Source organism: Saimiri boliviensis, chromosome 2 (assembly GCF_048565385.1).
Source record: "Saimiri boliviensis isolate mSaiBol1 chromosome 2, mSaiBol1.pri, whole genome shotgun sequence".
Taxonomy (NCBI): Eukaryota; Metazoa; Chordata; class Mammalia; order Primates; family Cebidae; genus Saimiri; species Saimiri boliviensis.
Genome location: NC_133450.1, coordinates 145,911,406 through 145,935,918, shown reverse-complemented (window position 1 = coordinate 145,935,918; position 24,513 = coordinate 145,911,406). Strand labels below are relative to the sequence as shown.

Here is a 24,513-nt window from a genome sequence, read left to right as displayed (position 1 = left end):
TGCCAAGCACACTCCGAATGAGGAAGCGGGAGGCTCGGGGCGCTTCGCTCAGCCTCCGCGGCTGTTTCGGCCCAATTTGCGTGGAACCCGGGCCCCTGAATTCGGCTCGCCTGGGCCTAAGACACTGGCCCCGCTGGTCGCGTTCCCTGGCGCTGAACCTGAGGTTGTGGCGGCGGGTCTGCAGGCTGTAGCGAGCTCACCCAGTGAGCGTCTGGCTCATTTTTAGTGTTCAGGGTTGGTGTTACGCGCCCAAAACTTGTCCCGGGAGTCCTTGAAGAGCCCCTCCCCTCGATCTGTTCCCACGCGCCGCAAGTGCCCAACGGGCTCGGTCCCAGAGCTGCTCCCCAAAAGGAGACTCAGCTGTTCCAGTAACCCGCGGAAGAGAGGCTATCCGAGCTACTGACCAAAGATCCCTTTGCTCGAACTGCGTGTGGGGTGGAAGTCCGGAGAGCCTTTACGGAAGCCGCAAGCCGAGCTCCTCAGCAGCGGCCTTATAGCCCTGCAGTAGACCCCAGCTTCCTGGGCTGGGGCAGGGCTGTTGTCGCACCGTCTTATTCAAAGGAAAAAGGGCCACCTGGCTCCAGCGGGCTCTTGCTGTCAAACTGCGAGCGTCCTTGGAATTCTGTGGCTTCCCGAGGCTATGAGGCCGTCTGCTGCTCGGCTCCCCAAAGTGTCTCAGCGGACAAAAATCCCGCAGAAACTCCTATGGCAAGAGAAACGTTTCTGGCATGCAGTGAAAGAGAAAACATCGTCCTGTGAAAAGGGCTTAGGACCAAGAAGCTGCTGTTTTCCCCGGGGCCTTCTTGCAAGCTTCAATCGTGGTAACACCTATTATCAAACGTCTCCTGGCCTAGGACAAACTGGTCACACACAGCTAGCCGTAAATCTAGCTCCTGGCTAAAGGTGGAAATTAGGAGCCTGACCCGCTCGCGGCACTCCTGCGACCTGCCTAAGCTACCCCACGGACAGATGTGCTCCCACCGTGCAGCTCACCAAAAGCCAGAAGCCGAAAATACCCGACCCGGTGTCACCAAGGTTGCTTAGTTAAGGGGCAGCCCCCCCGCCCCAAGCAGCTGGGCCGAGGGCTTTCTTCGAGTTTAGGCGTGGGAAAACCGAGTAAGCCTTAGTGTCTAGATGCCCTTTTCTCCTCAAATCGCATAACAGGAAAGGATCCGTGAAATTTCCAACTTCAGCCACCCTGTTTTACAAATAATGAAACAGGCCCAGAGACGGAGAGAATACTTGTTTCTAAACTCTGCTTTTCCTCCCAGCCGAAGGGCAAAGGTAGCCAAAACGAGAATACAACGTCAAGTTATCCCTGCAGTAAACCGGCGTTCCCTCCTGGGTGTGCAGATGAGTGCAGAGCAGCAACCTGCCAGCAGAAGGACCTCAGGCCTGGGTTCATCCACCTCTCCATCGCAGATCACACCAGGATCCTGTGGATTGATAATTTTTGCTTCTTATTTAATTATCTCCATTCCACGTCCTGCCTCGCCCCACCCCACACCCCCATGCTAAGAAGAGCAAAGACTTCCTTCTAGTACACACAGGTATTGGGACCCCTGAGCCCCAATTCTTACTTCTGGCCCCAGCTCAGACATCACCATCCCAGAGAAACCTCATCTTGTCCAGCTCATTCGCTACAGGAAAGTGTGATGGAGCCTCCATCTGCCAAGCCCTTAGTGCCTATTCTATTAATTATTTCCTGGTTACTGTCCGTCTCGCCTTTTATACTGCAATAGTGGAGCTTGGATACTGACTTCTATCTCCCTGTACGTGGCGCGGATCACTGGGCCTCACATGCAGTTGGCACACAATAAAATTGCGATGAACTTGGCATGTGGCGAAAACACCGCAGGCTTTCCTCCCCATGAGCTTTTCCCTCTAGCCCTCTGGTCATTGGGGTTTCTTGCAGAAAAGAGGCCTTAAGAACAAGATACTCTGAACTTGACCCGGAGTGGCTAGCCCAGGAAAAAGGGTTTGTAAGGAAAGAGAAGCTCAGAGCTAGCAGATGGGTAACAGGGAAGGGTAAAAGGAAGGGGACGGGAAAGGGAGATGCCAGAGAGAAGAGAAGCAAGAAGGCAGTGTCCTGCCCCCTCCACGGTGCATGGTGGAGTGGACCCCGGGTTGGGTGCAGCAGCGGGAACCGCACTCGGAGTTGTGCCTCCTCCGGGCGGACAGCCTGCGCCACCCTCCGCACCAGGCCGTGGCTGGGGGCTGCGGAGCGGGTGGTGAACGCGATGGGTGGAGAGCGCCCGAAAGGAGGTGGAAAAGGGGGCGGGGGCGAGGCGCGGCGCCTTCTAGCCCCTTCTTCAGCTGCAGACGCGGCGGCGGCGGCGGCGGCTGAGTCCCTCAGCCTCGGTCATGTGATAGTCTCGAAGCGTTAGCTGCGGGGGTCTCGGCGTCTCGGGGACCATTACAAAACGCAGCCAGGAGAGCGCGTCGCTGCCACTGCCGCCGCCTCTCCTCCAGACAAGCCGGGGAGAAAGGCGGCAGCTGCGGCGCGGAAGGCTGAGCCTCCTCCGCCAGCACTCACTCTGCATTCGCAGACGCCCTCGCCAGCACGCCGCTCGCACCGCGCATCCCGCGCCCCCCTGCCTCTCAGCGGAGCCTGCGGGCGCCGCTGCTGCAGGAACTACCAAACTTTTTCTCCCGCAGCGATCGCCTAGGGCTTGGCATCTCTTCTAATGCCGCTGCGAGCCTCGGAGAAAAGAGAGGCGCAGGCTGCTAGGAGCCGATCTTCTCTCTCCTTATCCTGATTTTTCCCTCCAGGAAAAGGAGAACTCCAGTGCCGAGTGGCTAAGTGCCTGGGCAGGAGACTGCGTCTAGGGCGCTGGAAGTCCTGTTGTCACTGGCCTCCAGGACAGCAGGCGCAAGCTCGGATTTAAAGGACCAGAGTCTCTACTGCCCAGACCTTCTTTTCAGCCAGCTTGGTCTGGGTTTCTCTCGGACCTAGAAAAAGCAAAGAGGCCAGAGGAAACACAACCCCTCGCCACTCTCTCCACAGCCGTCAGCTACAGCACTCGGTCTTTGGCCACCCGAGGGAAGACCAGAGAAGGCAGCGGTAAACCTGGCGCGCCCCGCCTGCGACTGTGCGCGCCACTCGGCAACCGTCGGGGCCAGAAGTTGCCAGCTTCCAAGAGCTGAGTAGGCCAGAAAGATCAAACTCGGAAACACTAGGCAATTCGCAGAAGGCCGGGAAGAGAAGCGGAGACGGCCTGGAGGGCGAGCGGGCAAAGTGGCGGGACTGGACGGGCGGAGTGGGAATTAGAGGGGGCAGCCAGGCCCCAGGAAAGAAGTGCCGAGAAATCTGTGGCCAAGTGCAGGCCGGAGGACAGTGGAGGAGCCAGGGGCGATGCCGCGGCCAGGGAAGAGCTCGTATAGCGACCAAAAGCCGCCCTACTCATACATCTCACTGACCGCCATGGCAATCCAGCACTCAGCCGAGAAGATGCTGCCGCTGAGCGACATCTACAAGTTCATCATGGAGCGCTTCCCCTACTACCGCGAGCACACACAGCGCTGGCAGAACAGTCTGCGCCACAACCTCTCCTTCAATGACTGCTTCATCAAGATCCCGCGGCGGCCCGACCAGCCTGGCAAGGGTAGCTTCTGGGCGCTGCACCCCGACTGCGGCGACATGTTCGAGAACGGCAGCTTCCTACGGCGCCGCAAGCGCTTCAAGGTGCTGCGCGCGGACCATGCTCACCTGCACGCGGGAAGCACCAAGGGCGCGCCGGGCGCCGGGCCAGGAGGGCACCTTCACCCCCATCACCACCACCACCCCCACCACCACCATCATCACCACGCTGCCGCGCACCACCACCATCACCACCACCCACCCCAGCCGCCGCCGCCGCCGCCCCCGCCGCCGCCGCACATGGTGCACTATTTCCACCAGCAGCCGCCTACTGCTCCTCAGCCGCCTCCGCACCTCCCGTCGCAGCCCCCGCAGCCACCGCCGCAGCAGTCGCAGCCTCAGCAGCCGTCTCACCCCGGCAAGATGCAGGAGGCGGCGGCCGTGGCGGCGGCGGCGGCGGCGGCGGCGGCGGCCGCGGTGGGCAGCGTGGGGCGCCTGTCTCAGTTCCCACCCTACGGGCTGGGCTCAGCCGCCGTCGCTGCCGCCGCAGCCGCGGCGTCCACATCCGGCTTCAAGCACCCCTTTGCCATTGAGAACATTATTGGCCGGGACTACAAGGGCGTGCTACAGTCTGGAGGGCTGCCCTTGGCGTCCGTCATGCACCACCTGGGCTACCCCGTGCCCGGCCAGCTCGGCAACGTCGTCAGCTCTGTGTGGCCTCACGTTGGAGTCATGGATTCGGTGGCCGCCGCTGCGGCCGCCGCGGCCGCAGCCGGAGTCCCTGTAGGTCCGGAGTATGGGGCCTTCGGGGTCCCGGTCAAAGCCCTGTGCCACTCGGCAAGCCAGAGCCTGCCTGCGGTGCCGGTGCCCATCAAGCCCACGCCTGCGCTGCCGCCAGTGTCCTCGCTGCAGCCCGCGCTCACTGTCCCCGCGGCTTCGCAGCAGCCTCCGGCGCCATCCACCGTGTGCTCCGCGGCCGCGGCCTCGCCCGTCGCCTCTCTGCTGGAGCCCACAGCCCCGACCGCGGCCGAGAGCAAGGGCAGCTCCCTGCACTCGGTGCTAGTGCACTCCTAGGGGACCCGGAACCGCAGAAACCGCCCGACGGGGAGAGGGCGCCCTGGCCAGGCCGGGCAGGCAGAGCTGGTGAGTGTGAGCCTTTGCTGGAACGGAGGGTATTTAAATTGACGAACAACCTCGAAAACTGGATTCTCCAGTGGTCCGAATAAATATAACCCTCCTTGTGTCTGTGTTTATACTATGTTGTACAATCAGATTAATGAAAGCCAATTTTCAGGTAAGAGTTTATATTGTAATTCATATAAATCGATAAGTTATCGGGGGAGGGGACGAGGGAACGAAGGAGGTTAGGAAAGCCTCATTCGCTGGTAAATTGGAAGTAGATTCCGACCCTTATTCCTGGGAGCAGAAGCTGCCAGAGCTAAACCTCCCGGGGAGAATACAACAGAGAGTGACGCTGAAACGGATCTCAGCCACCACGTTTCTCTCTGCCGTTCTCATCCCCGGCGGTCGCCTCTCGTGAACATTCAAGACAAAACTGCCCTCGACTAAGGAAATCTCGTTTTATTTGGGAAGGAAAAGAGGAAGCGTTTGATAACGTTGTTTTCCGAGTCAGCTAAATGCGCGAGGAAACGGTGTCACTAATAAACTCGCTTTGGAGGGGGTGGGGGAGAAGAGGAGGCGGCGGGAACCGCACGAAATATCTTTGAGAAACAGCTAAGTTTCTTGGCTCTGACCCGGGGGTCAGGAAGGATGGGAGGAACCGCTAGAGCAATTAGTTTGCACAAAAGAGAATGGCAGCAGCTTAAAGGGTAAAGCCCCAAATTCCAAAAGTTGGGAAACACGACCAAAGAGAGACAATACAGGCGACTTTCCACCTGCAACTCGTTTGTGTATCAATCGGATGAGCGCCCAAGAATAATGATGTGAATTCCCACGATCCGTTTCATTTGGAATTTTAAGGAAACAAGTCACTTGTATCGCGGGATTTTGTTCCCCTAACTTATGAATGCAGGAAAAGCTCGGCACATCACTGGACAATATTGCTCTTAACGCTTGCAGCAGCTGTTCCCTTCCAGTGTTCTCGGAGGGAAGCGAGGGGACCACCCCGCCACCTTTGCACGCTGCGGCCGTTTTGGTATTCCGTGTGCTGTTTGAGCGTTTATGTCTTTCAGGCGAATTCTTCAGTTTCAGTTCGTGAATGGGAAAGAAACTTGCTTGTCGCTGCTGCCCTTCCCCCACTCTTGGGCCCCAGGAATAGCACTTTACTTGAGACACTTTTGGGAATGGGGGGGGGGCAGAGTGAGGAGAAATCCGCTTTGCCCTTTGGCTCTAAGTCACCTCCGCCTGGTGTCCTCGCCGCGTTCGGGTTGTGACTTTGTTTATGTCTGCTGGTGTTGTACGAGGTGTTCTCCATTAAAGTTTCTCTCTAGATATCTCTGCTGGCCCCGTGTGAAGTTGTTTCAATTATCCAGTGGTTTGAGTGCCCACCGTTAGGTCAGGGCACTTTGCAAATCCTCTCCCTCCCTCTTATTTCTTAACTTCAGAACTTCAAAGGGGTGATTTCGCGAGCGAGCCACCAGTAAGCACCGATTTCCTCCATTGCTCCTTTCAGCCTTTGGCACAATCATCTCTTTTTCTACTTATTTATTATTAATAGTAGTGTTTTAGAGACCAGGTCTCACTGTTTACCAGGCTGGTCTCGAACTCCTGAGCTCAAACAGTCCTCCCACCTGGGCCTCCCGAAGTACTAGGATTACAGGCCTGAGGATTACATGTCCGGCCACCACCTATTTTTAACATGCCCGTTTCCTAATTGAACTTAAGTTCACCACTATGGTAGAGACTGAATCAGCAAACACCTGCAGCAGTGCGTTTTTCTTGTCACCGCTATCCATCACCCCTCTACCACGTTGAGGTCCTCGACTACGGGTCTAAGGCCAGGAACTCGGTGTCAGCGGGATGGGTGCCCGACGGCGCCCCCTTAAGTCTGCGGTGCTGGAAGGAGGCAGCAGGGTTGGCGCCGGGACACTGCCGCTCCCGCATTAACGAGGCACCGGCGCCCAGCCACCGCCCCTGGAAGACCTGTTGCGCGCGGTCGCCGCGCCTCGGGGGAGACCGCAACCGGGGGTCTGGGCCCGCAGAGGTCTTGGTCGGCAAAAGCCGGCGGCCACGCTGCTCGAGCCGCAGGAAGGGGACAGGTCGGCAGCGTCGGCTGCAGAGCTGCTCCAGGAGTGGGCTAGGCGGCCTTGACCGGGTGCGGCGTAGCCTGGGAAGCCGCGGCCGGGCCTCCGCCCTCCACCCTTTAGCAGGGTCTGCTTTAAACCAGCTTCTGTCTGCCCAGCCAGGCCCAGCGAAAGTCACCTCTGACCTTTCACAGAAGAAAATAAAAAGTCAGAAGACGACTCGTGCACAGAATGTCAATGGCAGGGGCAGGAGTGGGGAGGAAGTTAGGTTACATCTTAAAAATAGGTGTTTCCAATAATCCCTTATTTACAAATCCCATTGCAGCCTGCGTCAAGGTTTTGATTTCGCCTGGGAGACACTTCTCAGGCTAGAAGTTTTGTTTTGGGGGCTCAATTTGGGAGTATATCCCATTCTTCCAGCTTGAGACTGCCAAGTTTCCTGCGAGGTTTTCTGGACTATTGAAAGAGAAAAAAAGGAGGAGGAGGAGATCCTGACATGGGAGTTATAAATTTGGGGGGACTTTGGGGTCTGGCTTCTCTATCTCCAAGTGAGTCGGAAGCCCCGGCCGGACCCTAGTTTAACTGCAGCTAGTTAGGGGATTCCAGGATTTTCTTCAAAACACCTCCTCTTTCTCACCTGCCTGGATGGCCCAATGTTCTTTTTAGGGGTGTCCTCGGTGCCGCTCTCAGGTGAGAGGTGCAGCCCTAAGCGACCTGCGGCCGGGGTGGGTTAGGTCAAGGGTCAGCCTCTCCAGGAAGAGAGGAAGCTGTGGGCCTGAATCGTCCTGGCACCCAGCCCCTGCTGTGGAAGCCCTCCTGCATCACTGAGGTAAACACAGTGGTCTGGTTTGGTCTTTACGGTAAGGAGAGAAAGAGAAGAGATGAGAAGTCACAGTTTTCTTGGGGGTGGGAGGCATGGGGAGGGGTCTTGGTTCCCAGAGGAAGCTTTGTAGGAAGTGGAGACTGGAGAACAGGGAGAGTCATGTAAATAAACAACGAAGTGGGGCTTTTCTGCCAAGACCCTGATCCCAAGGGATAACCCAATTAAAGCCCTGGACACCACCCTGAAGACCCCTCTTCACTAACTTGGTGCCTGCTGTTGAACCCTAACTGTATTGTGAGGCCTTCATCCCCAGCAGCACTCACTGCCCACGTTACCAAGCCAGGAACCCAGCAAGGAACAGTCCTGACAGACTTTTGGGATACCAGGACTGTAAGACTCCCCTCTCCAGGCCCAGGCTCACTGCTGTCACCAGAATCAGATCTATATACCCAAGTGCCAAAACACATCCCTTCAAAGACATCGGAGCCAGGTTTAGTGCTTAATAGGGGTCCAGCCATTGACAAAGTATTGGTTTGGCAATAATAGAAGTTTATAGAGAAACACTAAAACCTGTATACAAGGAATAATAAATTAATGGTGACATTTTGGTAACCCTCTCAACATGAAATCATGCTCCTAGTTTCTGGGATGATAGAAAAAGCTGTAGTTGTTTAGCCTGTATCCCACTTAAGTGAACCCTGAGAAAGATGAAGTGAACCAATAAGGATGTAGGGAGGTGTGGATAGTCTTAAAAGTAGACAGAAAACAACTTGGAATGACCCACTTGATTATATTTTGGAGGGAAGTTGAGAACAGAGTTAAGGGTCAAGGTTAGGACAAACCTACCTTAGCTATCATCCCAAGGAGAGCAGGCCCTCCCACAAGGGCTGGGACTGGCACAGTTGGCATCTGGCACTTAGGAAGCCTGTCAAACAGGCTGGCTTGTGGTCAATTATCTCCTTAAGTAGACTGGCATTAGTCCAGCCAGGGAGGAGGACTAGTTGCATCCATAGGAATCAGAGCCAGTTAGCTGGAAGTGGCGCTGCTGAATTCCAAGCATCTTTGCATTGAGCAGTTTGGAAGGCTGATCAACACATCTCCTGGGATTCAAAGGTGACATTTGCCTGCTTGGCACTAGTACAGGGAGACTCCAGCTGAGTGTGGAAATAGAGTGCCTTTGGAGAAGAAACATTGATCATTAAAGCCACTGATTCTCTTTAAATTCCATTAATCTGACAAAATTGCCATTTTCATTCCGTTTCATTCCAATGCCATTTCATTCTTCACTGTACCTAATTATGAAATGGGAAGAAAGGATACTTTGGGGGCATGCTCAGGCTCGGATGATGTGACAAGGGCTTGAGGTGGTATTTGTGTTAACCAGATTTTGAGCCTGTGATTCTGTGTGGGGGTGCAAGGGCAGGGTGGAGTTGGTGTTGAAAATGGAAAACTAAAGAAATGGTTGCAAAAGCCAGGGATAACCTCTTTTGCAGTTTAAAGGCAGAGCGGGGATCTCAGTGTAGGTGGGAAGTCCTTGAATTCCAGAGAACAAAAATAGTTTCTTCAAGTCCAGCGTTCCCCATTTTGCTCATTCGAAGTATTTACATTAACTCTATCTTTCAGAGTTGAAAAGCTATCTTATACTCTTTGGGGGAGATTAAAGAGATCTGCTTGGGATTTTAATTCAGTCTTAAACTATTGTTTAAATGGTATGAGTCTGGCAAAATGCCAGCTATACTCTGTCCCAAGCACTTTTCCGCTTTAACTATCCCTGGTGTATTGTAAGGAAAATTCAAGCCACATGTTGCTCTTTCCCGCTTGCATCCACATGTAGTTGTATTGAATTTTAGCACAGTCCATAAAATTCAAATTCTGAGTTTTAAGCCATAATATATTCATATGATCTATATTCAGTCACATGACATATACACATATCATTAACAGAAAATAAAGCATCTGAGAACCAGTTACATGATTATAGTAAATTTCTTTAGACTGAAAAGCCACACAGAGATGCCACATTAAAAAGATGTTATAAAATTATCAGAAACTTTTAAAAAGCTAACACAGTGATTCATGAAAACATTTTTAAAAGAATATTGGAAGGAGATATTTTTGTTATATTTAATTTAATCCAAACAGTTCTTTCCTGACACAAGGAACAGTATCTTTTGTGTTCATGAGACATCCAAGCTTCGCTCGTAAGTCATGAACCTCATAACTGCAACATTGTTTTTTTTTTTTTTTTTGAGACAGAGTCTAGCTCTGTCACCCAGACTGGAGTGCAATAGCACGATCTCAGCTCAGCGCAACCTCCGCCTCCCAGGTTCAAGCTATTCTCCTGCCTCAGCTTCCCAAGTAGCTGGGACCACAGGCACATGCCACCAAGTTGGCTAATTTTTTTGTATTTTTAGTAGAGACAAAGTTTCACTGTGTCAACCAGGATGGTCTCGATCTTCCGACCTCATGATCCACCCACCTTGGCCTTCCAAAGTGCTGGGATTACAGGCGTGAGTCACCGTTCTCGGCCATCATTTTTAAAAGGAATTAAAATTTGCTGTTCTCTCTGAGACACTGCCAGTCCTGTCAACACCTTCCTGCACAGCATGTTTCTACTGTTACTGCAGAATGATACCTGGGAAGAAAGGGGCTAGGGAGCTGAGGTCCAGGACCAGCTAAACTAGATTTATTCCAGAAAGATTTCACAAATACTGATACACACAGATAAGAAAAGGAAGGAAAGCGGGAAGGAGAAAGAGGTAGAAGTGTGCATCCAATACTAACAAAACAAAACCAAAATTTAATTACAATTTTCTAACCTGATGCCATTGTTTTGGCTTTCTTACAGGAAGCGATAGATCAATTCTTTCAATGTATCTGACTATATCCATGACACTAAAGAGGGTCAACTATATAACTCTCTGTCTCATTTGTTGCCTAAAAAGATGAGGCTTTAGTCTGCCTAAGAATTCATCAGAATTAGGATTTTGTGACATTAACTTCATTGTAATTTATTTTATAGGAATTAACCTAAAACCGCATAGGGGAAATGTTTAAATAAATTATGCTATTTGCATACTATGGAATATCATATAGCCATTATAAGTAACAGTTATGAAAATTTACTCCTAGTAGAAAATGATTATAAAATCCTGTGGAAAAACTACTTAACAGATATAGTATGATTTCAACCCCATAACATACATTAAAAAGATACTAAAGAGCACTACACCAAATATTAACAGTAATAGCTTTAGATTGGTGACATGTCTTTTTCTGTGTGTGTTTTTCATACGTTCTAGGCTGTTTTAGATTGTCTGCACCATTAGGTTTTACTTTGATAATCAGGAATATAATTACTCAAAAGTCTATTTAGCCAATATGACTGGTATTTTAACAAAATGTGGCTTTTTAAAAAAAAAAAAATTATTTTTTGAGAAAGTCTCACTCTGTTGCCCAGGCTGGAGTACAGTGGCACAATCTCAGCTCACTGCAAACTTCGCCTCCTGGGTTCAAGCAATTCTCCTGCCTCGGCCTCCTGAGAAGTTGGAATTACAGATGCCCAGCTAATTTGTGTATTTTAGTAGAGATGGGATTTCACCATGTTGGCCAGGCTGGTTGTTTTGTTGTTGTTGTTGTTGTTGTTGTTGTTGAGACAGAGTTTCACTCGTGTTGCTCAGGCTGGAGTGCAAAGGCGTGATCTCGCCTCACCTCAATCTCTGCCTCCCAGTTCAAGCGATTCTCCTGCCTCAGCCTCCCAAGTAGCTGGGATTATAGGCATGTACCACCACACTCAGCTAATCTTGTATTTTTAGCAGAGACAGGATTTCTCCGTGTTTATCAGGCTGGTCTCCAACTCCTGACCTCAGGTGACCCACCAGCCTCAGCCTCCCAAAGTGCTGTGATTACAGGCATGAGCCACCTCACCCAGCTGATCATTTTAAAATACAGTAGTTTAAGACTGGGGGATGGGTGAAGAGCTGACTGACTGAAATATGCTTTAAAACTGAACAGCAGCAAAGAAGTATGGAACCCTGCACAGCTTGCTATCTTCCCTGCTGTGCCTTGGACCAGAGACCCCATTGCAGCAGGCCATTCAGGAAGAAAATGAGGCTACGTGGTGGGTGGGTCACATGAGATCCAGAGTTTGAGAACGGCCTGGCCAATATGGTGAAATCCCATCTCTACTAAAAATACAAAAATTAGCTGGGCATGGTGGCAGGTCCCTGTAATCTCAGCTACTCAGGAGGCTGAGGCAGGAAAATCGCTTGAACCCAGGCGGTGGAGGTTGCAGTGAGCCAAGATGGCACCATTGCACTCCAGCCTGGGCAACAGGGAGACACTGTTTCCAAAAAAAAAAAAAAAAAAAAAAAAAATGGCCGATGTGGTGGCTAATGCCTGTAATCCCAACACTTTGAGAGGCCAAGGTGGGCGGATCACCTGATGAGGTCAGGAGTTCAAGACCAGCCTGAGGAATCTGCGAAACCCCATCTCTACTAAAATTACAAAAATTAGCTGGGCATGGTATCGGGCGCCTGTAATCCCAGTTACTCAGGAGTCTGAGGCAGGAGAATCGCTTGAATCCAGGAGAGAGTTTGTGGTGAGCTGAGACTGCACCATTGCACTCCAGCCTAGGCAATAAGACCCAAACTCCATCTCAAACAAAACAAATCCTGCTTTGCTAGCTTGAAATACAAAATATTGTATTTTCTTTCTTTCTTTTTTTTTTGATACGGAGTTTTGCTCTTGTTGCTCAGGCTGGAGGGCAATGGCATGATCTCAGCTCACCGCAACCTCTGCCTCACGGGTTCAAACGGTTCTACTGCCTTAGCCTCCTGAGTAGCTGGGATTACAGGTGCATGCCACCACACCCGGCTAATTTTTGTGTCTTTAGTAGAGATGGGGTTTCTCCATATTGGTCAGGTTGGTCTCAAAATCCCAACCTTGGGCGATCCACCCACCTCGGCCTCCCAAAGTGCTGGGATTACAGGCATGAGCTGCCATGCCCGGCCTGATTGTATTTCTTTAATACACAAAAAAGTTGCTTTCTCATTCCAGTTACTCCTAGAAATTTCTTCCTTGTCAGAAAACTCCAGAGGCTGACTAAAGCCTAGTTATGCCCACTTTTAAAAGAGAAATTGAGGTATGTTAGGTCTGCTAATATTGCCTCTCAAATTTTAAGTACATATGAATCACCTGGAGAGGTTTTTAAAACAGTGTTTTGGGCCCCCACCTTCAAAGACTCTGACTCAGCAGATGTGGAGTGGCACCTGAGACTGTGCCCTTCCAGCGAGCACTCAGATGATGCTGACGGTGCTGGAATCCAGACCATACTTTGAGACGTCCTATGCTGTTGGGCTAATTTCAGGTGTCCACTTGACTGGATTAGGAAACAAATACTGAGAGGCCTGGTAAAGCATTATTTTGGGGTGTGCCTATGGGGCTGTCTCCAGAGCAGACAGGCGTGTGAGTCTGAGTTGACAAAGTAGGGAAGACCCACCCTCGATGTGGGCAGGCACCATCCAATTGGCTGGGGATCCAGATAAAGCAAAAACAGATCTATCTAAGGTAGATCAATGACAACTGTAGCCTCAGATTTTCACTTTCCCCTGCATTCAGACCCCTCACAATATCACTTTGTAGATCCTCACATTCAGAGGTGATTATCTTCTCCCCACCCTTGACCTGTGCCAGTCTTGTTACTTGCAGCTCAGCCAACAGAATGAGAAAGAGGTTACAGTGTGCTAGTTCTGAGGCTATGTTTCAAGAATCCTGCAGGCTTCGGTTTCCTCCCTTTGGCCCCTGTTACTGCCATGAGGACATGAGGGTGAGTGACCATGTGGAGCAGAGTTTGAGTCATCCTGAACTCTGCTTTCCCAGTGGCAAAGAAAGTGTAGAGGTCTTGTTTCTGTCACTTACCTGTATCTTAGAGCTCCAGCTGGCGCAGAGTTGGTTCAACATATGGATCATCTCACTGTCTAAAGCATAGTGCCCCTTTACCCATAAATCAACCAGTCCAAGCAGCACAGTGCCTTGAAGATTTGAGTTTACCTTTAAAGTCATAGTCCTAAAATCAAAAGACTTCCTTCCCTCCTCCCTTCCCCTTCCCCCTCCTTCCTTTTTTCCTTTCTTCTTTCCTTCCTTCCTTCTTTTGAGACAGTCTTGCTCTGTCACCTAGGGTGGAGTGTAGTGGCACGATCTCAGCTCACAGCAATCTCTGCCTCCTGGGCTTAAATGATTCTCCTGAGTCAGCCTCCCAAGTAGCCGGGATTACAGGTGAGTGCCACCATGCCTGGCTACTTTTTGTATTTTTAGTAGAGACAGGGTTTCACCATGTTGGCCAGGCTGGTCTTGAGCTCCTGATCTCAAGTGATTTGGCTGCCTCAGCCTCCCTGTGCTGGGATTACAGGCGTGACTCATCATGCCTGGCCAAAGTCAATTATCTATCATTTCTATTTTAAAAATCCTTTTGTCATCCTTCTACCAAGAATTTCTCACTGGTTCTTTTTCAATATCCACTCTAATCTCACAGGTCGTATGGCCCTGGCACACTTCTTTGCCTGTTTGATCTTTCCTTTCCTTTTCAGCCATTAAATTTGCCCATCACACTATTCTCTTCAACTTCTACTAACTCCTGATTAAGGGCAGTTTAATTCTCTCTCTTTTCCTGTAATTTCTTAAGACCTTACCATCGGGACCTCACTTCTACAAGGAAAGCACTCCATTTTCCTAAAAAGGATAGCTCTTCTTATAAGAGAAACTGAAGTTTTCACCATTGAAATCACATTTGAAAATATAACTGTTGATGGAACTTTCTGCGGCCACCTATGAAAGACAAGTTAACGAACTGTCACGGAGGCTGCTGTTGCCCAGCCAGGGCTGCTGCATTTTGATAACATTTCCACCCTGGCCACTCAGCACAATCCATGGAGGTCATGGATTTTCACTGATACTTTTTTGATAGTTTTTATATAACAAAATCCTTATTCTATTTATAACTTAAGATGATAAGGCACTATAAATGAATGACCTAAAATAATATATTTGTCTGTTACCTTTCGCTATTTCTACTTCATGTTAATTTTTAGCTGTAAAATTGGTAAATGGATTCTTACAACTATCTCATTCAGTTTTTTACTATTTGGTTTTCAAATTTCATTTAAATGTCAGAATTTCCTTTTTAGGAACAATGTATTTCATTGCAATATTAAAAATAAACTCAAATTGGCATGCCAAAAAAAAAAAAACATAAACAAAAACACGTATCAATTCCAGAGCATTGATTGATTGATTGAGGCAGAGTCTCACTCTGTTGTTGCCCAAGCCGAACTGCAGTGTTGTGATCTTGGCTCACTGCAACCTCCACCTCCCAGGTTCAAGTGATTCTCATGCCTCAGCCTGCCAAGTAGCTGGGACTACAGGCACCACTAATTTTTGTATTTTTTAGTAGAGACGGGGTTTCACCATGTTGGCTAGGCAGGTCTCGAACTCCCAACCTCAGGGGATCTGTCCGCCGCAGCCTCCCAAAGTGCTGGGATTACAGGTTTGAGCCACCACACCTGGCCCAAAACATTTATTCAAGACTGTAGTTCTGAAACCATGCCAGAGGCTGACAATAAAACATATTCTCTATTGTGCCAATTATTAAGCTATTGTCTCTCACCTGCAAACCCACCCTTTCCTACTCTCTGTAAGATGCTATGACTAGGACTCTGTAAACTACATTTCTGCTTTGCTGGCTTGCTGTATATTTGATTCTGCTAATACGAGGCTCTAGCGGGAGTCAGCGAGTGCAAAGAAGGAAGAAACTTGCTCCTTCCTATTTGTTTCTTCTGGAGCTTCCTTCTGTATGCAATTCCTGGAAGCATCACACTGGCAATGTTTCTTCAACCTGGCAATAGCAGCTCCTTCCCATAGCAGCAGCTGAAGCCAGGTGGAAGTCTGCCAATACCTGGAGAACTAGCTTTATCATGCCCCCATCTCAGAGAAAACAGCACCAGTCAGCAGGTGCCCCTGAGGTTCTGAGGTTTAGCTCCACTGGAGCCTCCTCTAACTTTCTAAATGTTAATAATTCCAACTTCTTCCTTTTCTACTCTCTGCCCTAGGGATGGATGTTGCTGCTTTTTGCAGTTGCTACATCTGTAATACATTAGACTTCTCTTTTTATTTTTTCAGTTGTTTACGCCTTTACATTTAGTTAATCCATTATATTAAATTCTGTCAGTAAAAATAACTGGAGTGGTTTGTGTCTCCTGACCAGAATTTGACACATATGTCATCAAGGACCTGCTGGTCTGAAGAAGAAGACTGTCTCTTCTGAGAAAGGTATATGTCAAAGGAAGTACAGGAGAACATGGATGAGAAAGGTAAAGTTCAAATTTATCCTAAGAAACAACAGGTGTAGACATAGATATGTTCATACATACCAACCAAGGAAAATATTTTGGAATTTTTTCACTTTTGTAGACAATAAAGTGTACTCTTTAAAAATGTTAAAGTATGACATTTGTGTCTTTTCTGCATGACTTTCTTGCAACTTAGCTTTGAATCTTGGGACGGGCGCAATGGCTCATGCCTGTAATCCCAGCACTTTGGGATGCCAAGGTGGGCAGATCATGAGGTCAGGAGTTCAAGACCAGTCTGGGAGCCGGGTGCGGTGGCTCAAGCCTGTAATCCCAGCACTTTGGGAGGCTGAGGCGGGTGGATCACGAGGTCGAGAGATCGAGACCATCCTGGTCAACATGGTGAAACCCCGTCTCTACTAAAGATACAAAAAATTAGCTGGGCATGGCGGCGCGTGCCTGTAATCCCAGCTACTCAGGAGGCTGAGGCAGGAGAATTGCCTGAGCCCAGGAGGCGGAGGTTGCGGTGAGCCGAGATCGCGCCATTGCACTCCAGCCTGGGTAACAAGAGCGAAACTCCGTCTCAAAAAAAAAAAAAAAAAAGACCAATATGGCGAAACCCCATCTCTACTAAAAATACAAAAATTAACCGGGGGTGGTGGTGTCCACCTGTAGTCTCAGCTACTCAGGAGTCTGAGACAGGAGAATTGCTTTAACCCAGGAGGCGGAGGTTGCAGTAAGCCGAGATCACGCCACTGCTCTCCAGCCTGGATGACAGAGCAAGACTCCATCTCAAAAAAAAAAAAAAAAGAAAGAAAGAAGGAGAGAAAGAGTGAATCTTTGTACAGATAAGGTCCTGAAATCTCAATGTGACAGGGCCAGTCCAGGAACAATTTGCTATGTGAGGCTACTCCAGGCTACACTATTTAGCTTCTGTCTTTCAATAATAAAGGAACAAAAGCAACTCAGTTCTCCCTGAGAAGGTGGGAGACTAGAGAGCACAGTGGTGAAAACTTCAACACTGAGAACAAAGCAAAACAAATCAAATAGATTAGAGGTAAATAGAATGTTTCTGAATTTGACAAAACGTAAGTACAGTCACCCCACTATATCTGTGGATTCTGCATTCATGGATTCAATCGACTGCAATAAAAAATATTCGAAACAATGATGTCTGTGCTGAATATGTACAGACTTTTCTTGTCACTATTCCCTGAACACAGTATAACAACTATTTACATAGCATTTACAGTGTATTAAGTAGTATAAGTAACCTAGAGAAAAATTAAAGCACACAGAAGGATGCACATAGGTTATATGCAAACACTGTACCATTTTGTATCAGAGACTTGAGCATCCTCTGATTTTTTTTTGTACAGATTTAAGAGATACGGCAAGTACAATTTTGTTACATGAATGTATTATGTAGCGGTGAAATCTGAGCTTTTAATGTAACCATTGTCCAGACAAAAACTTTGGATTTTGATATCCAAGGGAGGTCCTAGAACCGATCCTCCATAAGTCCCAAGGGCTAATTATATTTGAAGATTTTGTATCTATTAACAATTGTCAATAATTTACTGAGCTTTTTGAGTTAAATGCTTTACATCATCTCAAATCTCATGTAAACTCATAACAAATCTTGAATTTAGGTGCTTTCATTACCTTAATTTACAGAGGAGAGAACTGAGGCATAAACAGTTAAGGAGCTTTACCAAGACCAAACAACCAGTAAGTGGGTGAGAATGAGAACTCAAGCTTGTCTGACATAAAGCCAGACCTCTTCACTGGGAGGGACACTGATTCACCTTAAGCTCTTTAAGAGTGTTTCATAAAATAATAGCAACTTGGAATCGTCACACTTAAGGACTTTTGTAGTTTCCTATTAGAGCTGCAAAGCCATGTTTAAAATGGTAGTTTTGAAATGGTATTCAAGTGCCTTACAAAACAAACACCAAATGAAGGAACTCAAGAGAAATTTGAGAATTATGAAGTCCATGCAAGATTTAATTTAAATGACAGCAAGCTGACACACTACATATTATTTTCCTGGTTTGATATTAATATTTATGGAAACTTTTTCAATGTTTCTTGAGATATCTTTTTCATCTTTGTCTCCTCATTAACTAGCATAATACCTGACCTATGATACATTTTAATAAAGATTTGTTGAAGAGAAAGAAGAATTTGGTCAATTCATGTCCCCATCATGCTTTAATGAATATTCAAATGTGTAGACTGTCTGCCTACATGGTTAGCTTTTTTTTTTTTAGATAGTCTTGGTCTTGTTGCCCAGGCTGGAGTGCAATGGCATGATCTCAGCTCACTGCAACCTTCATCTCCCAGGTTCAAGTAATTCTCCTGCTTCAGCCTCTGAGTAGCTGGGATTACAGGTGCTTGCCACCATGCCTGGCTAATTGGTTTTTTTGTTTGTTTTTGTATTTTTAGTAGAGATGGGGTTTCACCATGTTGGCCAGGCTGGTCTTGAATGTCTGACCTTGTGATCCACCCATCTCTGACCCCCAAAGTGCTGGGATTACAGGCGTGAGCCACTGCGCCCAACTAATTTTGTATTTTTAATAGAGACGGGGTTTCTCCATGTTGGTCAGGCTGGTCTCGAACTCTCGACCTCAGGTGATCTGCCTGCCTCGGCCTCACAAAGTGCTGGGATTACAGGCATAAACCACTGTGGCTGGCCTACATAGCTAATTTTTAAAACGTAGGTAACTAAATCCTAGTTAGCCTGAATGGCCTGAAGAGAGATTCACAGAGAGTCAATTACTTTGCCAAGGTCATTTAGCGAGTAGGTGATAGAACCAGGATTGGAACTCAGGGCTGTCAAACTCAAATCCAGCTCTTATCCAATATTCAACTGCTTTGAATAGTCTCTTCTCTCTGCTTCTTAGTTTTCACCTCTGTAAAACTGAAAAAAATAATGCCTACCTAATTCAATTTGATTTACTCAATAAATAAAGTCAGGTACGTTGACCAAGTCGAAATTTATGTTTTCAACAAACAGTTGAGAATCGTTTCTTAGTAATTGGAGACAGACTGGAAAAACTCTCTTAAAATTAACATGATTCGGTAAAGGATGCCAGATGAAACAAGGAAATTGTTTTAGACAATATTTTAAAAACTAGACCCAGACAGTATTTCTTACAACTTTTCAGAACCATATGATGACTTTAAACTCATATTTATAGAAACAATTTCCTGGCCTTAAAATTAATTTTGGCATTATATGTTATTTATTTATTTAAAGATGGGGCTTTACCATGTTGATGAGGCTGGTCTTGAACTCCTGACCTCAGGTGATCCGCCCGCCTTGGCCTCCAAAGTGCTTGGATTACAAGCGTGAGCCCGGTCAATATACGGTATTTATTTTAAAGTAAATTTTCTTTGTTTCAAAAACATTAAAAGCATATTAAAAGAAACACTGTAAAATGATTTGAAAATTATTTAAAATGAAATTTTACAATACACTCTAGTAAGAAGGCATAACTTGAAACTGACTGTAATTGAAAGTCCACATGAAAATGTGTATTCAGCCAGGCACGGCGGCTCATGCCTGTAATCCCAGCACTTTGGGAGGCCGAAGCAGGTGGATCATCTTAGGTCAGGAGTTCAAGACCAGCTTGACCAACATGGCAAAACCCGTCTCAACTAAAAATACAAAAAATATAGCTGGCTCTGGTGGCTCAGGCCTGTAATCCCAGCTACTCTGGAGGCTGAAGCAGGAGAATTGCTTGAACCTGGGAGGCAGAGGTGGCAGTGAACCAAGATCATGTCACTGCACTCCAGCCTGGGCAAGAAAAACAAAACTTTTTTTTTTTTTTTTTAATGACTTCTCACTTCATTATTTTACTTATGTTTCTTAACTGCATTATGTCTGAAATTCTTTCAATCAAAATGACACTTCCTTTAGTAATATTGAATACAATTCTTTTGAAATTGGTCATCTTGTCAAATAAATATTGAAGAAAATTGTGAAATACGTATTCTTAATGCTTCCTTAACTAAAATGATGGCAACTGTTCTTAATAAATTTGATAAATAAGAATAACTTCATTTATCATCTGTCTGGTCTTGTATTAATTCTATTACAAATTTTAGGCAGTTATTACCTAATATATTTTAAATCTTAATTACAGTAAAAAATAATAAAACAACTGGATTTACAAAAAAGAAAAATCTTTTTATTTGGGATCTCTTTTCAATTCAAAGTTTAAGGGACTGTTTATACTTTTTTTTTTTTTTTTTTTTTAAAGAATAAAGAAGAGGAAGAAAGAGAAAGAGGAAGAAGGAGAGAGGATGGGGGTATTGCTTTATTGCCCGGGCTAGAATGCAGTCTAAATATGGGTATGCCTATAATTGTCCTTAATAATAAATAATAAAATAATAAATAATAAAACAAAACTTCATCAGAAAGAGAGAGAGAGAGAGAGAGAGAGAGAGAGAGAGAGAGAGAAAATCTGTATTCACCCAAGGTGATGAGTACCTACATGCCATATAAATCACAACTGCTCTCAGCACCCCAGGGACATCTCTCTCTCTCTCTCTCTCTCTCTCTCTCTCTCACACACACACACACACACACACACACACCCCAAAGAATTTGGTTCTTTCTATATCCAACTACTGAATTTAGCCTTCCTTAAAAGCCCAACTTAAAAGCAAACTCCTACCTGATATATTGTAGGATGTGGGAGCACAAATGTTTCCTTTCTTTCTTTCTTCCAAAAAGCCATCTGAATTTTTCTCCACTGTCCTCTACTCTCTGTTATTAATCTCTCCTCATCCTTAAAGCATGTAGTAAGAACCATGGCATAGCATGCCTTGATTTGGACTGGGCATGTCACTGGCTCTCCTGACAAAATGGAATTGGAGAATAGTATAACCTTCACTTTTATGGAAATCTTCATATTCCTCACTGCATGGTGTTTTCCACTGTGTGTATGTGTGTGTGTGTGTGTGTGTGTGTGTGTGTGCATGCACGTGCATGCGTGTGTGTAACAGATTTACCCTTTTCTGATTCCTCTAGAGATAGATAAAGTCTTTCTTGTCCAACTCCATTTGGATCTTCTGGTACTCATCCCATGTCCTGCAACATAAAATTATATGGGACTGAGGGCCTCCATCCCAAATTCTTGCAGTCATTGTCATCATTCAATGTAGGACATAACAGGCACTTTACCTGTAGGTGAACAACTTGCTCCACAGCAGATTTAAATTGACCAGCAGGATCATTTTAAAGTTCTAATTCTAGGCTGGGCACAGTGGCTCACACTTGTAATCCCAGCACTTTGGCAGGCTGAGAGGGGTGGATCACAAGGTCAGGAGTTCAAGACCATCCTGACCAAGATGGTGAAACCCCGTCTCTACTAAAAATGCAAAAATTAGCCGGCCCATGTTGAGGGGAACCTGTAATACCACCTACTCAGGAGGCTGAGTCAGAGAATTGCTTGAACCCAGCAGGCAGAGGTTGCAGTGAGCCAAGATCCCACCACTGCACTCCAGGCTGGCAACAGAGCAAGACTGCGTCTAAAAAAAAAGAAAAACAAAAAAAAATTTAAAGTTCTAATTCTAGACATCACACCACGAAAAATGCTGGCATTTGTGAACATCATCTAAAGGGCAGTATGGTGAAATGAGATAAGCTTGAGGTTCGAGTTCCATCTCTGAAATTTACACCTTAATCACTTTGATTATAATAATTTTAGTGAGTATTTCTAGTCTGACATGAATCCTCAAAACAACTGTTTGCAGTAGATCCTAGTCCTCATTTTGTAGGTAAAGAAACTGAGGCTTAGAGAGTCCATTTTCCTCCCAAGATCACACTGCTAGTTAATGATTGTGTGAGGACTAGAACTCAACACAATGAAACTCAAGACCCAGCTCTTAACCTCAATTTTATATGGCTTCCTAAGTTCCATAACTTATTTCTCAGTTTTCTTACCTTAAAAATTGAACAAATAATTTCGACCTTATGTGGTGGTTGGAGTAGCAACACGATAAATATTAGCTTCCTTTCACCTGGAACTGTGGAATTGCTAAATCAATTTGAATCAAGACCTTTGGTAGAAACAAGTGAACGTTATAGGTAATGCCTGAATTTTATTCTCTGTTTTTCCAACTGATTACAGGTTTCACAATGACCCATGTGCTTCACGGTTGCAGATTTGAGTCTCCTGCAGAGAACAGGCTGCAGAGATGCCTTCCTTGGTCCTTAGCAATTTAAACACCTTTGCTGTGAGTGATTGAGGACTTTTAAAAGAGCACTTCTCACATTTTGTTGACAATAGCTTTTGTCTTTAAAAATAGAAACAATTGTGTAAGTTTACATTTGTATCAATCCGAGTAGGGTTAGCTGTGTATTAACTTGGGGCAAGGAAAACTTCAGTCTAGAAAGGGAATTTGCCTTTCCTTTCACAATGGAGAGGAAATTTACCCCTACTCCCCACAGAGAAGAAGAATGGACAAAGAAAGTACAATGAGCTATAGCCACATTGCTAAACCCCATCCGCCTTTCCACAACAAACGATCAACATCCAGTGACAATATTATGATGTCGATTTTGCTTTAAACTGGCGCATCGTCAATTTTCATCTTTTTTCCTCTTTTCTTTGCATCAGGTGAGATAAAGCCAATGAATTTGTACTTTTGATGAATCACTGCCTTTTTGATCCTTTGATCTTCCCCTTATTATTCAACTAAGACAACAGAGCCATTTCCAAGGGTTTACACAAGACTTTGTTTTGTTTGTTTGTTTCCCATGATGTACGTTGAAAAAGACCTGAGTACTAGTGTCTGCAATTCCCTTTATTCCTGATGCCGAGAAAACCACAGAACTTCTCTTGAGCTTTAGTTTCCTATTTACATTCGTCAGTTCCACATGTATCAAGCACACCTCCTGTAGCACACTGTGTTGTTGGGAGTTGTGAAAAGGAGTATAGTAATGCTGCCCTATCTTCCTCCCACAATATCATTGCAAGATGAAGTGTCAAAACACTCCCTCCAGCTCCAAAGGTTGATAATTATCTTGTTCTAAGAAGGTCAGGCAAAGGAAAGCTCTTTGTAGACTAAGTGTGCTACAGATGTTAGTGATGGGGATGGTGGTAATGAGGACAGTGATGCCTGTGATGATGGGGTGGGGAATGCTGTGAATAGTATCTAGCCTATGTTAGGAAAGTATTGATGCTACTCTTCTAGATTCACTGCGGATTTCAAAGTGGCAAACAAAACTTTTACAGGAATGGACATGGAGTAGGAAATGGGAAACCTCTTTTGCTTTGATCTAATAGGAGATTGCTGCATGGAGAACTTATAGCCTAAACATAACTTTATGTTCAATTTCTCAAGATCAGATTCCTGAGATATCTCTTCCACATGCAACATTAACGTTCTTCTTAACACATTTTACGAAGTGCCAGCCAGAGTTAGAAACTCAGATATCTAAGAGCCTACTCAATTATTTGTAATCCTCGAAGCTGCCTAATGAAATTTATAGGTTGTAATGTTTTCAGAGTATCTCATTGAAAATAATCCCAGAACTGATTACCTGCCCCTCCACACAGTAGGCATTATTTTTAGTACGTTGAGCACTATTTGGCATAAAAGGTAAAAATGAGACACTTGACACTCACTACTAGTCTGTTCCTTGAGTCAAATGAGACTAAAATCTAGGATTTAGAAAATATTATCATTCTTTCTCTTTTTTACACATGATGTTGGTACAGCTTCTAAAACAATCTCAAAGTCATTGAACACTATCATTCTAAAATAAGCATACTTTAGATTTCTGAATTTCTAAATTTAAGGTTTATCTCATATTTTCATACAAAAGCCAAGACTTAAGACTCTTTAGCCCAATGGCTATTTCACTTTTTAAATGATGGATCATTGTGGATGCAGTCTTGATAAGAATCTAAAATAGGCATAGTGGAGGCCGGGTGGGGTGGCTCACACCTGTAATCCCAGCACTTTGGGAGAGGGAGGCAGGCAGATTACCTGAGGCCGGGAGTTTGAGCCTTACCAACATGGAAAAACCCTGTCTCTACTAAAAATACAAAATTAGCCGGGCTTGCTGGCACATGCCTGTAGTCCCAGCTACTCAGGAGGCTGAGGCAGGAGAATCGCTTGAACCCGGGAGTTAGAGTTGCAGTGAGCCGAGATCACCACTGCACGCCAGCCTGGGCAACAAGAGCCAAATGCCATCTCAAAATAAATAAATAAGTAAAAGTAATAAAATAAAATAGGCACAGAGGACACCAGGACTCCAAGATGGTGACAGTCATACCAGCGAAGGACAAGAAACTTCTGGAGGTCAAACTAGGGGAGCTGCCAAGCTGGATCTTGATGCGGGACCTCCCCACTCGTGGTGGCATTGCTAGAGCGATTCTAAGAGGTTACTACCGGTACTACAAGAAGTACATCAACGAGAAGGAGGGGAGCCTCTGGTAGTTACCACGGAGCTGGCAGGCTACGTGCTCTTCAGCTACTGCCTTTCCTACCAGAAGCTCAAGCTCGAGTGGCTAGGCAAGTGCCACTGGGGAAGAGGACACGCTC

At 46.4% G+C, this 24,513-nt stretch overlaps 2 protein-coding genes across 16 annotated transcripts in view; one reads left to right on the top strand and one right to left on the bottom strand.

The window, feature by feature from the left end:
* The window catches only part of PRUNE2 (prune homolog 2 with BCH domain), a 537,643-nt gene that overhangs the window by 406,362 nt on the left and 106,768 nt on the right, over window positions 1-24,513 (bottom strand). The window lies entirely within an intron of this gene.
* On the top strand, window positions 3,356-4,654 carry FOXB2 (forkhead box B2). Its single transcript, XM_039461214.2, has one exon. It carries the CDS (start codon window positions 3,356-3,358, stop codon window positions 4,652-4,654), a length of 1,299 nt encoding a protein of 432 aa, XP_039317148.2.

Coding starts and splice junctions, on each gene's coding strand:
- FOXB2 (XM_039461214.2), top strand. CDS start 3,356: ATGCCGCGGCCAGGGAAGAGCTCGTATAGCGACCAAAAGCCGCCCTAC.